An 18,158-nucleotide genomic window follows, 5' to 3' on the forward strand; every position below is an offset into this window, starting at 1 on the left:
CCGGGCTCTTTCCACTGAGCCACCCTGCTTAAATGCTATCATTATTATTATTATATTATTATTATATATGTATATATGTTTGTACATATTTATTACTCTATTAATTTATTTATTTTACTTGTACCTATCTATTCTATTTATTTTATTTTGTTAGTATGTTTGGTTTTGTTCTCCGTCTCCCCCTTTTAGACTGTGAGCCCACTGTTGGGTGGGGACCGTCTCTAGATGTTGCCAACTTGTACTTCCCAAGCGCTTAGTACAGTGCTCTGCACACAGTAAGCGCTCAATAAATACAATTGATTGATTGTCTAATAACAATAATAATGATGGCATTTGTTAAGCACTTACTATGTGCAAAGCACTGTTCTAAGCGCTGGGGGGGGATACCAGGTGATCGGGTTGTCCCCCGTGGGGCTCGCAGTCTTCATCCCCATTTTCCAGATGAGGTCACTGAGGAACAGAGAATTGAAGTGGCTTGCCCAAGGTCACCCAGCTGACAGTATGTTTGGTTTTGTGGTCTGTCTCCCCCTTTTAGACCGTGAGCCCACTGTTGGGTAGGGACTGTCTCTAGATGTTGCCAACTTGGACTTCCCAAGCGCTTAGTCCAGTGCTCTGCACACAGTAAGCGCTCAATAAGTTCGATTGATGATGATGATGATAACAAGTGGCGGGGGAGGGATTCGAACCCACGACTTCGGACTCCCAAGCCCGGGCTCTTTCCACTGAACCACGCGGCTTCTCCACGAGGCCCCGCCCCTCCACGAGGCCCCGCCCCCTTCCAGCGGGCCCCGTCCAATCAGCACCACGCCCCCTCCTCAGGCCCCGCCCCTCTCCCCCACCTCCACCCGGCTTTCCCGCCACGACGCGTCCCGACCAATGGGAAGCGGCGACGGCCGCCCGGCCCCCTCCGCGGGGGGGGCGGCGTGTGGGGGCGGGCGCTCCGATTGGCCGCCGCGGCGTCCAATGGCGGCGGCGCTCCTTGAGGGGTGGCCGAGTGTGGCGCCTCGTGATTGGCCGAAGCCGGGGCCGGGCGGGAAGATGGCGGCGGGGGCCTCGGCGGGCGCGGGAAGCCCGGCGGCCTCCCCGGCGGTGGCGGCGGCGGCGGGGGCGGCCACTACAGCCCCCTCGGCCCCTTTCTCCGACCTGCGGGAGATTAAGAAGCAGCTGCTGCGGATCGCGGGGCTCAGCAGGGACCGGGGGCTTCAGCACAGCGGAAAATGGTGGGAACCTCCCCCCCCCCAATTTCACAATCATATTACCAATAATAATAATAATAATGACATTTATTAAGCTTTTACTATGTGCCAAGCACTGTTCTAAGCGCTGGGGAGGTGACAGGGTGATCAGGCTGTCCCACGGGGGGCTCACAGTCTTCGTCCCCATTTTACAGATGAGGTCACTGAGGCCCAGAGAATAATAATAATAATAATGATGGCATTTATTAAGCGCTTACTATGTGCCAAGCACTGTTCTAAGCGCTGGGGAGGTGACAAGGTGATCAGGTGGTCCCACGGGGGGCTCACACTTTTCATCCCCATTTTACAGATGAGGGAACTGAGGCCCAGAGAATAATAATAATAATAATAATGATGGCATTTATTAAGCGCTTACTATGTGCCAAGCACTGTTCTAAGCGCTGGGGAGGTGACAAGGTGATCAAGGTTGTCCCACGGGGGGCTCACAGTCTTCATCCCCATTTTACAGATGAGGGAACTGAGGCCCAGAGAATTATAATAATAATAATGATGGCATTTATTAAGCGCTTACTATGTGCCAAGCACTGTTCTAAGCTGTGGGGAGGTGACAGGGTGATCAGGCTGTCCCACGGGGGGCTCACAGTCTTCATCCCCATTTTACAGATGAGATCACTGAGGCCCAGAGAATAATAATAATAATAATAATAATGGCATTTATTAAGCGCTTACTATGTGCCAAGCGCTGTTCTAAGCGCTGGGGAGGTGACAAGGTGATCAGGTTGTCCCACGGGGGGCTCACAGTCTTCATCCCCATTTTACAGATGAGGGAACTGAGGCCCAGAGAAAAATAATAATAATAATGATGTCATTTATTAAGCGCTTACTATGTGCAAAGCGCTGTTCTAAGCGCCGGGGAGGTGACAAGGTGATCAGGTGGTCCCACGGGGGGGCTCACAGTCTTCATCCCCATTTTACAGATGAGGGAACTGAGGTACAGAAAATAATAATAATAATACTTGTTAAGCACTTACTATATGCAAAAGCACTGTTCTAATAATAATAATAATGATGGTGTTTATTAAGGGATTACTTTGTGCCAAGCACTGTTCTAAGCGCTGGGGAGGTTACAAGGTGATCAGGTTGTCCCCTGGGGGTTCACACTTTTCATCCCCATTTTACAGATGAGGTCACTGAGGCCCAGAGAATTATAATAATGATGATGGCATTTATTAAGCGCTTACTATGTGCCAAGCACTGTTCTAAGCGCTGGGGAGGTGACAAGGTGATCAGGTGGTCCCACGGGGGGCTCACACTTTTCATCCCCATTTTACAGATGAGGGAACTGAGGCCCAGAGAATAATAATAATAATATTTGTTAAGCGCTTACTATATGCAAAGCACTGTTCTAATATTAATAATAATAATGATGGTGTTTATTAAGCGCTTACTATGTGCAAAGCACAGTTCTAAGCACTGGGGGGATACAGGGTGATCAGGTGGTCCCACGTGGGGCTCACAGTCTTCATTCCCATTTTACAGATGAGGGAACTGGGGCCCAGAGAATGATGATGGCATTTATTAAGCGCTTACTATGTGCAAAGTGCTGTTCTAAGTGCTGGGGTGGTTACAAGGTGATCAGGTTGTCCCATGGGGGGCTCACAGTCTTCATCCCCATTTGACAGATGAGGGAACTGAGGCCCAGAGAATAATAATAATAATATTAAGTGCTTACTATATGCAAAGTGCTGTTCTAATATTAATAATAATAATGATGGCATTTATTAAGCGCTTACTATGTGCAAAGCACTGTTCTAAGCACTGGGGAGGTTACAAGGTGATCAGGTTGTCCCCCGGGGGTTCACGCTTTTCATCCCCATTTTACAGATGAGGGAACTGAGGCACAGAGAATAATAATAATAGTATTTGTTAAGCGCTTACTATATGCAAAGCACTGTTCTAATATTAATAATAATAATGATGGTGTTTATTAAGCGCTTACTATGTGCAAAGCACTGTTCTAAGTGCTGGGGAGGTTACAAGGTGATCAGGTGGTCCTACAGGGCGCTCACACTTTTCATCCCTATTTGACAGGTGAGGGAACTGATGCCCAGAGAAGAATAATAATAATATTTGTTAAGCGCCTAGTATATGCAAAACACTGTTCTAATACTAATAATAATAATGATGGCATTTATTAAGCGCTTACTATGTGCAAAGCACTGTTCTAAGCACTGGGGAGGTGACAAGGTGATCAGGTTGTCCCATGGGGGGCTGACACTTTTCATCCCTATTTGACAGGTGAGGGAACTGAGGCCCAGAGAATAATAATAATAATATTTGTTAAGCGCTTACTATGTGGCAAGCACTGTTCAAAGTGCTGGGGAGGTTACAAGGGTATCAGGTTGTCCCACAGGGAGCTCACATTTTCATCCCTATTTGACAGGTGAGGGAACTGAGGCCCAGAGAATAATAATAATATTTGTTAAGCGCTTACTATGTGCCAAGCGCTGGGGAGGTTACAGGGGCATCAGGTTGTCCCATGGGGGGCTCACACTTTTCATCCCTATTTGACAGGTGAGGGAACTGAGGCCCAGAGAATAATAATAACATTTGTTAAGCGCTTTCTATGTGCCAAGCACCGTTCTAAGTGCTGGGGAGGTTACAAGGGCATCAGGTTGTCCCACGGTGGGCTCACACTTTTCATCCCCATTTTCCAGATGAGGTCACTGAGGGATTGATTTGTGTGTGTGAGTTTCAGGGCCTCGGAGCTGGCCTTCGCCCTGGCCCCGCTGCCCCTGGCCGACCTGCCGCCGCCTCCCGCCCTCACCGAGGTAAGGCCAACCCCGCTTCGGTCCGGTTCGATCCGGTCTGTATCCGTTCCCAGGCGTCCTCCAGGCTCACCTCCTCCAGGAGGCCTTCCCACACTGAGCCCCCTCCTTCCTCTCCCCCTCCTCCCCCCTCCATCCCCCCGCCTTACCTCCTTCCCCTCCCCACAGCACCTGTATATATGTATGTATGTTTGATTGGATTTATTACTCTAATTTGTACATATTTATTCTATTTATTTTATTTTGTTAATACGTTTTGTTTTGTTGTCTGTCTCCCCCTTCTAGACTGTGAGCCCGCTGTTGGGTAGGGACCGTCTCTAGATGTTGCCAACTTGGACTTCCCAAGCGCTTAGTACAGTGCTCTGCACACAGTAAGCGCTCAATAAATACGATTGATTGATTGATTGTCCACGTTTTGTTGTCTGTCTCCCCCTTCTAGACTGTGAGCCCGCTGTTGGGTAGGGACCGTCTCTATATGTTGCCAACTTGGACTTCCCAAGCGCTTAGTCCAGTGCTCTGCACACAGTAAGCGCTCAGTAAATACGATTGAATGAATGAATGAATGAATTCAGCAGTGAAGAGACAATCCCTCCTTCCCCTCCCCACAGCACCTGTATATATGTATGTATGTTTGTATGGATTTATTACTCTAATTTGTACATATTTATTCTATTTATTTTATTTTGTTAGTATATTTGGTTTTGTTCTCTGTCTCCCCCTTCTAGACTGTGAGCCCGCTGTTGGGTAGGGACCATCTCTATATGTTGCCAACTTGTACTTCCCAAGTGCTTAGTACAGTGCTCTGCACACAGTAAGCGCTCAATAAATACGATTGAATGAATGAATGAGGAGGTGGAGAGGAAGGAGAGGGCTCAGTCTGGGAAGGCCCCAGTCTCTGGGGTCTGTTTATTGTTCTGTTGTCCTCTCCCATGCGCTTAGTACAGTGCTCTGCTCCCAGTAAGCGCTCAATAAATACTGCTGAATGAATGACTGTTTCCTGGGAGCTCATCATCGTCCCTGTCTCCCCCAACTTCCGTCCCTTCCAGGAGGACGCCCAGGATTTGGACGCTTACACCCTCGCCAAGTCCTACTTCGACGTGAAAGAGTACGACCGGGCGGCCCACTTCCTGCGGGGATGCAAAAGCCAGAAAGCTTATTTCCTGTACATGTATTCCCGATATCTGGTATGTGCCACAAACACACTCCGGTAATTCCTGCAGAGAAGGAAGCCAAAATGATCAAGCAGGAAGAGGTGGAATGATGCGGGCAGGGGAGGGGGTGTCCCCCCCATCTCAGAAACCTTTAGTTCCTTGTGCAGAAGGGCGTCCTGGGCCTCAGTTCCCTCGTCTGTAAAATGGGGATCGAGACTGTGAGCCTAACATGGGACAGGGACGGTACCCGACCCGATTTGCCCGTATCCACCCCAGTGCTTAACGTAATAACCTCCTCCCCCTCTCCATCTCCCCCCGCCTTACCTCCTTCCCCTCCCCACAGCACCTGTATATATGTATGTATGTTTGATTGGATTTATTACTCTAATTTGTACGTATTTATTCTATTTATTTTATTTTGTTAGTATGTTTTGTTTTGTTCTCTGTCTCCCCCTTCTAGACTGTGAGCCCGCTGTTGGGTAGGGACCGTCTCTAGATGTTGCCAACTTGGACTTCCCAAGTAATAAGCGCTTAACAAGCACCATCATCATCATCAATCGTATTTATTGAGCACTTACTGTGTGCAGAGCACTGTACTAAGCGCTTAGGAAGTACAAGTTCGCTTGGGAAGTACAAACTTGGGAAGTACACCACAGTCAAGAGCCCGGGCTTTGGAGTCGGAGTTCACGGGTTCGAAGCCCGGCTCTGCCAATTGTCAGCTGGGTGACTTTGGGCAAGTCACTTCACTTCTCTGGGCCTCAGTGACCTCATCTGGAAAATGGGGGTTACGACTGTGAGCCCCATGTAGGACAACCTGATCACCTTGTAACCTCCCCAGCGCTTGGAACAGTGCTTTGCACATAGTAAGCGCTTAACAAATAACATTATTATGATTATTATTATTATGATTGACAAAAACAGATTTGCCCCCAGCCCGCTGACTCTGGGTTTTCCTTTATAGTCGGGAGAAAAGAAGAAGGACGATGAAACGGTGGACAGCTTAGGTAAGATCCCGGCTAGCCCCCACCACTTGTCTGCCGTGTGGCCTTGGGCAAGTCACTTCACTTCTCTGTGCCTCAGTGACCTCATCTGTAAGAAAAAAAAAAGGGGGATTAAGAGTGTGAATCCCATGTGGGACAGGGACCGTGTCCGACCTGATTAACCTATATCTATTCCAGTGCTTAGAACGGTGCTTGGCACATAGTGGGTGCGTAGCAAATCCCATCATTATTGAGAATCTCTCCCCGCGCCAACAGAGACGGCGAGGGAGACGTCTCAGTGGGGTGAGGGAAGTCTCTCTCCCCATTCTGCCACCTCGGTGTCTGGGGAGGGGCTCGAAGAAGTCGTTGGGTTCCTCCCCGTCGATCACCGGTATTGATTGTGCACGGAGCACTGGACTAAGCGCTTGGGGGAGTGTAATGGCCGCGTCCCCCGTCCACAACGACCTTCCAGTCCCCGCTCCCCGCAGGCCCCCTGGAGAAGGGCCAGGTGAAGAACGAAGCCCTCCGCCAGCTGCGGGTAGAGCTCAGCAAAAAGCACCAGGCTCGCGAGCTGGACGGATTCGGCCTGTACCTGTGAGCGCGGGGCCGCGGTTGGCGGGGCGGGGGGGCCGGGGAGGGGCGGCTGTCCCCCGGGCTCCTGAGATGGGCCCCCGTCCCTCCCCGCGGCAGATACGGAGTGGCGCTGCGGAAGCTGGACCTGACGAAGGAAGCCATCGACGTGTTCGTGGAGGCCGCCCACGTGTTGCCCCTGCACTGGGGGGCCTGGCTCGAGCTGTGCAACCTGATCACCGACAAGGAGATGGTGAGCGGCCCCCTGGGCGGCCCCTCTCCTCCCCATCGGGGGGGCTCTCGGCCCCAGGCTGGGCATTCGGGCCCAGTGGGGGTCAGTGGAGGGCGTGGGGAGGTTCCTCGGGGCTCTTGCAGCCAAGAGCCCCAGCGGACATGTGGCGGTCGGTTGGCCGGGTGGCCGGCCGGAGGGAGGGTTCCTGGCCGGCCTGAGCCAACAGAGCCAGGGGAGGACGGACCGCACCTCCCTAGGAATTGTCCACCACCAGAAACCCTTCCTCACCCATCCCCAGCCACTTCTCACTCTCCTGAGACAGGCCAGGCTTTCTCCTCTCCCTCCTCCCCCTCTCTCTCCCTCCCTCCTCCTCCTCTTCCTCTCCCTCCTGTTTTCCTCTCCCTCCACCTCTTCCTCCTCTCCTCTCCCTCCTCCTCCACCTCCTTGTCTCCTCTCTCTCCCTCCACCTCTTCCTCCTCTCCTCTCCCTCCTCTCTCTCCTTTCCCTCCTCCTTGTCTCCTCTCTCTCCTCTCCCTCCTCCTTGTTTCCTTTCTCTCCTTCCCCTCCTCCTTGTCTCCTCTCTCTCCTCTCCCTCCTCCTTGTCTCCTCTCTCTCCTCTCCCTCCTCCTTGTCTCCTTTCTCTCCTCTCCCTCCTCCTTGTCACCTCTTTCTCTTCTTCCTCCTCCTTGTCTTCTCTCCTCTCCCTCCTTGTCTCCTCTCTCTCCCTCCTCTTCCTCTCCTCTTCCCCTCCCTCCTCTCCCTCTTCCTCTCTCTCTCCTCCTCTTCTCCTCCTGCCCCCTTCTTTCCCTTCACCCTCCTCCCCTCCTCCTCCTCCTCCTCCTCTTCCTCCTCCTCCTCCTCCCTTTCCTCCTCAGCGCCCCACATCCTCCACCTTTCAACTGTAGCCAGTTTCTGCATGCCCCAAGCCGTTTGTTTGGCAGGAATCAGTCGCTCAGCAAGCGATCAACTGACCATATTGGCCACCGTCCGGGGAAGGAACGGGAATGTTTGGAAGTGTGGGTAGGAGGCAGGGTGTGGTTTTCCGGCTTATTCTTGAAATATTTCTCTCTGTCTCTTCCTGTTTGTCTCCCTCTGCCCTTTCTTGTCTCCGTCTCCCTCTTTGTTTCCTTCTGCCTCTTCCTGTCCCTCTTCCTCTTCCTGCCCGTTTTCCTCACATCTCCTCCTGTCTGTTTCCTTCTGCCTCTTCCTGTTTTCCTCACGTCCCTTCCCGTGCTTCCTTCCGCCTCTTCCCGTCCCGTCTCCCTCCGTGACCGTCTCCCCCTCGCCCGTCTCCACCCGCGCGTCCGGTCCGTGGCCTTTCCAGCTGAAGTCCCTGTCCCTCCCGGACACCTGGATGAAGGAGTTTTTCCTGGCTCACATCTACACGGAGCTGCAGCTGATCGAGGAGGCCCTGCAGAAGTACCAGAGCCTGATCGACGTGGGCTTCTCCAAGAGCACATATATCATCTCGCAGATCGCCGTCGCTTACCACAACATCCGCGGTCAGCGGCGGCCCCGGGGGGCCCCGGGGGGCGGGGGTCCGGGCCGTAGGGCGGGCGGCCCCTGAGCCCCGACGCTCCTCCACGCCGCAGATATCGACAAAGCCCTGTCCATCTTCAACGAGCTGAGGAAGGAAGACCCTTACAGGATTGAGAACATGGATACGTTCTCCAACCTGCTGTACGTCAGGGTGAGCACCGTGCCTGTCCGGCCCTCTCCGGGTTCACCCCACCCTCCGCCTTGGCGGTTTCTCTCTGACCCCGATCTCCCCGTCCCCGTCTCTCTCCCTCTCCCCGATTCAGAGCATGAAGCCCGAACTGAGCTACTTGGCTCACAATCTGTGTGAGATAGACAAATACCGGGTGGAGACGTGCTGCGTTATCGGTGAGAGCCCCCTCTCACCGGGGAGCTGGGCGGACGGGCGGGGGGCCGGGGAGCAGCCCCCCGAGAGAGACCGGAGACGCTAGTTATCTGGGGCGGGATCCCCCCCGGGTGCGGAGGGAACCACAACGTAGACCCCCGGCTCCAGTCCGGAGATGTCAGGGTCACTCCGGACCACTGCACCCCCTTAATAATAATAATAAAAATGATGATGATGGCATTTGTAAAGCGCTTACTATGTGCAAAGCACCGTTCCACTGCACCCCCGTAATAATGAATAATAACAATAATGATGATGATGGCATTTGTAAAGTGCTTACTATGTGCAAAGCACCGTTCCACTGCACCCCCGTAATAATGAATAATAATAATAATGATGATGATGGCATTTGTAAAGTGCTTACTATGTGCAAAGCACCGTTCCACTGCACCCCTGTAATAATGAATAATAATAATGATGATGATGATGGCATTTGTAAAGTGCTTACTATGTGCAAAGCACCGTTCCACTGCACCCCCATAATAATAATGAATAATAATAATGATGATGATGATGGCATTTGTAAAGTGCTTACTATGTGCAGAGCACCGTTCCACTGCACCCCCGTAATAATGAATAATAATAATAGTAATGATGATGATGGCATTTGTAAAGTGCTTACTATGTGCAAAGCACCGTTCCACTGCACCCCCGTAATAATGAATAATAATAATAATAATGATGATGATGGCATTTGTAAAGTGCTTACTATGTGCAGAGCACTGTTCCACTGCACCCCTGTAATAATGAATAATAATAATAATGATGATGATGGCATTTGTAAAGTGCTTACTATGTGCAAAGCACCGTTCCACTGCACCCCCGTAATAATGAATAATAATAATAATGATGATGATGGCATTTGTAAAGCGCTTACTATGTGCAAAGCACCGTTCCACTGCACCCCCGTAATAATGAATAATAATAATAATGATGATGATGGCATTTGTAAAGTGCTTACTATGTGCAAAGCACCGTTCCACTGCACCCCCGTAATAATGAATAATAATAATAATAATGATGATGATGGCATTTGTAAAGTGCTTACTATGTGCAGAGCACTGTTCCACTGCACCCCTGTAATAATGAATAATAATAATAATGATGATGATGGCATTTGTAAAGTGCTTACTATGTGCAAAGCACCGTTCCACTGCACCCCCGTAATAATGAATAATAATAATAATGATGATGATGGCATTTGTAAAGCGCTTACTATGTGCAAAGCACCGTTCCACTGCACCCCCGTAATAATGAATAATAATAATAATGATGATGATGGCATTTGTAAAGTGCTTACTATGTGCAAAGCACCGTTCCACTGCACCCCTGTAATAATGAATAATAATAATAATGATGATGATGGCATTTGTAAAGTGCTTACTATGTGCAAAGCACCGTTCCACTGCACCCCCGTAATAATGAATAATAATAATAATGATGATGATGGCATTTGTAAAGTGCTTACTATGTGCAAAGCACCGTTCCACTGCACCCCCGTAATAATGAATAATAATAATAATGATGATGATGGCATTTGTAAAGTGCTTACTATGTGCAAAGCACCGTTCCACTGCACCCCCGTAATAATGAATAATAACAATAATGATGATGATGGCATTTGTAAAGCGCTTACTATGTGCAAAGCACCATTCCACTGCACCCCCGTAATAATGAATAATAATAATAATAATGATGATGATGGCATTTGTAAAGTGCTTACTATGTGCAAAGCACCGTTCCACTGCACCCCTGTAATAATGAATAATAATAATAATAATGATGATGATGGCATTGGTAAAGTGCTTACTATGTGCAAAGCACCGTTCCACTGTACCCCTGTAATAATAATAAATAATAATAATAATGATGATGATGGCATTTGTAAAGTGCTTACTATGTGCAAAGCACCATTCCACTGCACCCCCGTAATAATAATAATAATAATAATAATAATAATGATGATGATTTGTTAAGCGCTTACTATGTGCAAAGCACCGTTCTAAGCGCCGGGGTGGATACAGAGCGATCAGGTTGTCCCACGTAGGGCTCACAGTCTTCATCCCCATTTTACAGGCGAGGGAACTGAGGCTCAGAGAAGTGAAGTGACTTGCCCAAAGTCACCCAGCTGACAGGTGGCGGAGCCGGGATTTGAACCCATGACCTCTGACTCCCAAGCCCGGGCTCTTTCCCCTGAGCCGCGCTGCTTCTCTAACCTGAACCCTCCTCCTGACCCAATCCACGAGTCACGCCCTCCTAAATTGTCACCGTCTCCCTCTTTGTTTCCTTCTGCCTCTTCCTGCCCGTTTTCCTCACATCTCCTCCTGTCTGTTCCCTTCTGCCTCTTCCTGTTTTCCGGGAAACGGACAACGAGGTGGGGAAACCTCATTGGATTTCGAGTCCAACGCCTTAACCACTCGGCCATCACAGCACCCGCATTACGGGGCTTTGCACGTAGCAAGCGCTCAATAAATGCCATCATTATTATTCGGGGGGGCCGTCCGAAGCCCCAAGGAGGAGGCCCCGGAGAGACGGTGACGGGAGATTCGGGTGGGACTCGGCGTCCCACGCGCCGGCGTCTCCCCCATCTCCCCTCCACCCCCCCCGCTAGGCAATTACTACAGCCTGCGCTCGCAGCACGAGAAGGCGGCCCTGTACTTCCAGAGGGCCCTGAAATTGAACCCCCGGTACCTCGGGGCCTGGACCCTGATGGGCCACGAGTACATGGAAATGAAGAACACGTCGGCGGCCATCCAGGCCTACCGGTGGGTGCCGGGCCGGGCGGCGGGTGCGGCGGAGGGGGGGATCCCCGGCGTCGGCCCGCGCCCCGCCGGAGGCCTCACCCGCCTCCGTGCCCCCCCAAAACAGGCACGCGATCGAGGTGAACAAACGCGACTACCGCGCCTGGTACGGCCTGGGGCAGACGTACGAGATCCTCAAGATGCCCTTTTACTGCCTCTACTACTACCGCCGGGCGCACCAGCTCCGGTGATTTGCCCGCCCCGATGCCATCCCCCCGGGGCTGGAAGCGCGGGCGCGTGCCCGGACGGATGCCCGCGGATGCCCCTTTGCGCTTGGGGAGGGAGGGAGGGAGGACGGGGGCGAGCCGCGGGGTCCGGGGTACCCCAACCGATCGGGGTTCGCGAGGGCACGGGCCGGAGAAGCCCGGCGCGCCTCAAAAAACGGTCTCTCTCCCTCGCACCCGCGCCCAGGCCCAATGATTCCCGCATGCTGGTGGCCCTGGGCGAGTGTTACGAGAAGCTCAACCAGCTGGTGGAAGCCAAAAAGGTAATAAGGCGCTATTAGTATTAACAATAATAATATTTGGTAAGCACTTACTGTGTGCCAAATACTGTTCCAAGTGCCGGGGTAGCTACAGAGTAATCAGGTTGGCCCAAGTGGGGCTCACAGCCTTCATCCCCATTTTGCAGATGAGGTCACTGAGGCGCAGGAAAGCAACTTGCCCAAAGTCACACCGCTAATAATCATAATGGTATTTGTTAAGCGCTTACTATGTGCAGAGCGCTGTTCTAAGTGCTGGGGAGGTTACAAAGTGATCAGGTTGGCCCACGTCGGGCTCACAGCCTTCATCCCCATTTTACAGATGAGGTCACTGAGGCGCAGAAAAGCGACTTGCCCAAAGTCACACCGCTAATAATCATAATGATGGTATTTGTTAAGCGCTTACTATGTGCAGAGCGCTGTTCTAAGCGCTGGGGAGGTGACAAGGTGATCAGGTTGGCCCACGTGGGGCTCGCAGCCTTCATCCCCATTTTGCAGATGAGGTCACTGAGGCGCAGAAAAGCGACTTGCCCAAAGTCACACCGCTAATAATCATAATGGTATTTGTTAAGCGCTTACTATGTGCATAGCACTGTTCTAAGCGCTGGGGAGGTTACAAGGTGATCAGGTTGGCCCACGGGGGGCTCCCAGTCTTCATCCCCATTTTACAGATGAGGTCACTGAGGCGCAGGAAATCGACTTGCCCAGAGTCACACTGCTAATAATCATAATGGTATTTGTTAAGCGCTTACTATGTGGAGAGCACTGTTCTAAGCGCTGGGGAGGTGACAAGGTGATCAGGTTGGCCTACGTGGGGCTCACAGCCTTCATCCCCATTTTGCAGATGAGGTCACTGAGGCGCAGAAAAGCGACTTGCCCAAAGTCACACCGCTAATAATCATAATGGTATTTGTTAAGCGCTTATTATGTGCAGAGCGCTGTTCTAAGCGCTGGGGAGGTTACAAGGTGATCAGGTTGGCCTATGTGGGGCTCACAGTCTTCATCCCCATTTTACAGATGAGGTCACTGAGGCGCAGAAAAGCGACTTGCCCAGAGTCACACCGCTAATAATCATAATGGTATTTGTTAAGCGCTTACTATGTGGAGAGCGCTGTTCTAAGCGCTGGGGAGGTTACAAGGTGATCAGGTTGTCCCACGGGGGCTCACAGTTTTAATCCCCATTTTCCAGATGAGGGAACTGAGGCCCAGAGAAGTGAAGCGACTTGCCCAAAGTCACCCAGCTGACAATTGGCGGAGCCGGGATTTGAACCCATGACCTCTGCCTCCAAAGCCCGGGCCCTTTCCACTGAGCCACGCTGCTTCTCCGTGATAAAAGTGGCGGAGCCGGGATGAGAACCCCCGACCTCTGACTCCCAAGCCCGGGCGGTGTTTTGTGCTCTTCCAAGCGCTTAGTACAGTGCTTTGCACACAGTAAGCGCTCAATAAATATTCATTCATTCATTCAGTCGTATTTATTGAGCGCTTACTGCGTGCGGAGCACTGTACCAAGCGCTTGGGAAGTCCAAGTTGGCAACATCTAGGGACGGTCCCTACCCAACAGCGGGCTCACGGTCTAGAAGATCGAATGAGTGAATGAAGGGCTCCCTGGGCGGGCCAGTAACAATTATGGCGTTCGTTAAGCGCTTACTATGTGCTAAGCACTGTACTGAGACCTCTCGTTTCTTCTACAGTGTTACTGGAGAGCGTACGCCGTGGGCGATGTGGAGAAAATGGCTCTGGTGAAACTGGCCAAGTGAGTGAAGGGGGCCGGGGCGGGACGTAGTTTCTGTGTTTAGTGATCGATCAATCAATGGTTTCTATCGAGCACTTACTGGGTGCCGAGCGCTGTACTGAGCGCCTGGGAGAAGGCAGCGCAGCAGCGTTTGCGGACGCATCTCCAGCCCACAGGGAAGTGACATTCTAGAGGGTTTTATAGTCTAGGAAGATTTTGAGTTATAATAATAATCATAAGTACGGTGTTCGTTAAGCGCTTACTATGTGCCGGGCGTCGTACTAGACTGTGAGCCCGCTGTTGGGTAGGGACCGTCTCTATATGTTGCCAGCTTGGACTTCCCAAGCGCTTAGTACAGTGCTCTGCGCACAGTAAGTGCTCAATAAGTACGATTGAATGAATTGTACTAAGCTCTGTAATAATAATAATAATAATAATAGTAATGTTGGTATTCAATCAATCAATCAATCGTATTTATTGAGCGCTTACTATGTGCAGAGCACTGTACTAAGCGCTTGGGAAGTACAAATTGGCAACACATAGAGACAGTCCCTACCCAACAGTGGGCTCACAGTCTAAAAGGGGGGGTTAAGCGCTTACTAATTACTCCGCCAGTTGTCAGCTGTGTGACTTTGGACATGTCACAACTTCTCTGGGCCTCAGTTCCCTCATCTGGAAAATGGGGATGAAGACCGTGAGCCCCCCGTGGGACAACCTGATCACCTTGTAACCTCCCCAGCGCTCAGAATAGTGCTTAGTCTCCCCCTTTTAGACTGTGAGCCCACTGTTGGGTAGGGACTGTCTCTATACGTTGCCAACTTGTACTTCCCAAGCGCTTAGTACAGTGCTCTGCACACAGTAAGTGCTCAATAAATACGATTGATGATGATGATGATGACAGTAAGTGCTTAATAAATGCCATTATTATTATTATTATTGTTATTATTATTATTATTATTATTATTATGTGCCAAGCGCTGTTCTAAGCGCTGGGAAGATACAAAGTAATCAGGTTGCCCCACTTGGGGGGCTCACAGTCTTCATCCATTATTATTATTATTATTATAACTAAGCACTTGGGAAGTACAACATATAAAGACGGTCCCTTCCCACCAACGTGCTCACAGTCTAGGAGGGGGAGACGGACAACAAAACGAAACACGTGGGCGGGTGTCAAGTCATTCATTCGTTCATTCGGTCGTATTTATTGAGCGCTTACTGTGTGCAGAGCACTGGACTGAGCGCTCGTCCCCCTCTCCATCCCCCCCATCTTACCTCCTTCCCTTCCCCACAGCACCTGTATATACGTCTATATGTTTGTACATATTTATTACTCTATTTTACTTGTACCTATCTATTCGATTTCTTTTATTTTGTTAGTATGTTTGGTTTTGTTCTCTGTCTCCCCCTTTTAGACTGCGAGCCCACTGTTGGGTAGGGACTGTCTCTAGATGTTGCCAATTTGTACTTCCCAAGCGCTCTGCACATAGTAAGTGCTCAATAAATACGATTGATTGATTGGGAAGTCCAAGTCGGCAACACATATCTGACGACGCAAGTCGTCAGAGCACAATTCGAATCGGATGATTCGGGGTGCGGGGAAACGGAGGGTGTTTTGGGGGGGCTGCTGAGACCCCCGCTCGCGAACCGCCCTCCCCAGGCTACACGAACAGCTCACTGAGTCAGAACAGGCCGCCCAGTGTTACATCAAGTACATCCAGGACATCTACGCCTGCGGGGTGAGTGTGGCGGAGGGTTGCGGGGTGGGTGTGGGGGGCGTCTCTCCCCTTCCCCTACCCCGGGCGTCCCGTACGGGATCGGAAGGGGGGTCCGGGAGGGGCGGTGGCGTCCCGGCTGGGGACGGGGGGGCCCGCGAGAGCCGCCGGCGGTCCCCCTTCTCCCCCCCGGCCCAGGAGATCGTGGAGCACCTGGAGGTGAGCACGGCTTTCCGGTACCTGGCGCAGTACTACTTCAAATGCCGGCTGTGGGACGAGGCCTCGGCCTGCGCCCAGAAATGCTGTGCCTTTAATGACGTGAGTGGGGGGCGGGCGGGCCGGGGCGGTCCCCCCTCCGCTTTATACCAAGCCGCCGGGAAGGATTTCGGTACGCGGCCTCCAGTCAACCCATCGGCGGGTGGTATAACAATAATAATAATAATGATGATGGCATTTAGTAAGCGCTTACTATCATCAATCGTATTTATCGAGCGCTTACTATGTGCGGAGCACTGTACTAGGCGCTTGGGAAGTACAGATTGGCAACATATAGTACAAATTGGCAACCTATGTGCAAAGCACCGTTCTAAGCACTGGGGCGGTTACAAGGTGATCGGGTTGTCCCATGTGGTGCTCACAGTCTTCATCCCCATTTGACAGATGAGGGAACCGAGGCCCAGAGAAGGGAAGTGACTTGCCCAAAGTCACCCAGCTGACAATTGGCGGAGCCGGGGTTTGAACCCACGGCCTCTGGCTCCAAAGCCCGGGCTCTTCCCGCTGAGCCCCGTTTGACAGATGAGGGAACTGAGGCCCAGAGAAGGGAAGTGACTTGCCCAAAGTCACCCAGCTGACAATTGGCGGAGCCGGGATTTGAACCCACGACCTCTGACTCTAAAGCCCGGGCTCTTTCCGCTGAGCCACGCTGCTTCTCTATCTGGCGAGGGCCTACCGGGGACGGGGCACGGCGCGTGGGAGAGGACAGCAGTTCGGAGGTCCCGATACCTACCCTCAGGGAGATTACGGTCCGCCGCGGGCAGAGCACTGGACCGAACGTTTAGGAGAGGGCAGTGGCGGCGGTCCAGCGCTTAGAACAGTGCTTTGCACATAGTAAGCGCTTCACAAATACCATCCTTTTTATTATTACGTGACCGTCAGGGAGCTGACGGTCTGCAGGGCACTGAGTGGAGCAGCTGGGGGGTCGAGTTAGAGCAGGTGGGCGTGATTCCTGCCCTCCAATCAATCAATCAATCAATCGGATTTATTGAGCGCTTACTGTGTGCAGAGCACTGTACTAAGTGCTTGGGAAGTACAAGTTGGCAACATATAGAGGCGGTCCCTACCCAACAGTGGGCTCACAGGCTAGAAGGGGGAGACAGAGAACAAAACCAAGCCTATTAACAAAATAAAATAAATAGAACAGATATGTATAAGTAAAATAAATAGAGTAATAAATATATACAAACATATATACAGGTGCTGTGGGGAAGGGAAGGAGGTAAGATTAGGGGGATGGAGAGGGGGACGAGGGGGAGAGGAAGGAGGGGGCTCAGGGAGCCGACGGTCTGCAGAGCACTGAGTGGAGCAGTTGGGGGGTTGAGTAGAGCAGATGGGCGTGATTCCTGCCCTCCAGAAGCGTCCAGTCTATACGGAGTATTTGGGAGAGTACGGCAGAGGGGCCGGGCCTCACCCCCACCCCGCCGCCGGCTTGGAGCGGAGAGTCATCATCATCAATCGTATTTATTGAGCGCCTACTGTGTGCAGAGCACTGGACTAAGCGCTTGGGAAGTACAAGTTGGCAACATAGAGAGACGGCCCCTACCCAACAGCGGGCTCAGAGTCCGGCGCGGATAGTCGGGAGGGAACGTCGGGCCGCTCCGGAAACCTCCGACTTTGTTCCAGACCCGCGAGGAAGGCAAGGCCCTCCTGCGCCAGATCCTGCAGCTGCGCAACCAGGGGGACGGCTCGGCGGCCGACATCTCGGCCCCCTTCTTCCTGCCCGCGGCCCTCTCCGCCAGCAACACTCCCACCCGCAGGGTCTCCCCGCTCAACCTCTCCTCCGTCACGCCCTAGGCGGCCGCTCCCCCCCCGGGGAGGCCCTTCCCCGCGGCCGGATGGACGCTGGAAACGGACCCCCTTCCCCTCCGCCGCAGGAGCGGGGGGAAAGAGGTCGGTGGGTCTCAGCGGGAAGTGACTCTCGCCTCGCAGTGACCCCGGCACGGGGTGCGAAGGAAAGCGGGGCCTCAGCTTTGGAGGAAAAGACTGCCCTGAACGGCTTGTCCGTTTTAATAAAACCGATTCAACCCCGGTCCTGCCTCCTTGCCGGTAGCCCGTTCCTGGGGCGGTCGGGACTGCTGCCTTAGTGGCGATTTAGACCGCCCCAATTTTGCCACTCGCCCGACTCCACGTTTCTGACGTGTGGGTGCCCACTTCGCGAAGCGGAGGCCCAGAGAGGTTAAGCGACCGGCCCCCGGTCCCACAGCAAGCCGGCGGCAGAGCCGGGACTTGAACCCCCCCCTCCCTGCCCAGCGGGGGTGAGGTAGAAAAGACCAGC

At 52.1% G+C, this 18,158-nt stretch overlaps 1 protein-coding gene across 1 annotated transcript; it reads left to right on the top strand.

Annotated features, from left to right (window-relative positions):
* Window positions 1-1,038: 1,038 nt before the first annotated feature.
* Window positions 1,039-17,693, top strand: CDC23 (cell division cycle 23). The gene is made up of 16 exons (XM_038770909.1): window positions 1,039-1,220; window positions 3,955-4,027; window positions 5,071-5,208; window positions 6,137-6,179; window positions 6,644-6,749; window positions 6,846-6,978; window positions 8,282-8,459; window positions 8,550-8,647; window positions 8,760-8,841; window positions 11,490-11,643; window positions 11,747-11,866; window positions 12,091-12,166; window positions 13,852-13,913; window positions 15,553-15,631; window positions 15,806-15,925; window positions 17,507-17,693. The coding sequence occupies exons 1-16, from the start codon at window positions 1,039-1,041 to the stop codon at window positions 17,675-17,677; spliced, it is 1,815 nt and encodes a 604-aa protein (XP_038626837.1). The 3' UTR covers window positions 17,678-17,693.
* Window positions 17,694-18,158: the final 465 nt, after the last annotated feature.

This window comes from Tachyglossus aculeatus, chromosome X2, assembly GCF_015852505.1.
Source record: "Tachyglossus aculeatus isolate mTacAcu1 chromosome X2, mTacAcu1.pri, whole genome shotgun sequence".
NCBI classification, from domain to species: Eukaryota; Metazoa; Chordata; class Mammalia; order Monotremata; family Tachyglossidae; genus Tachyglossus; species Tachyglossus aculeatus.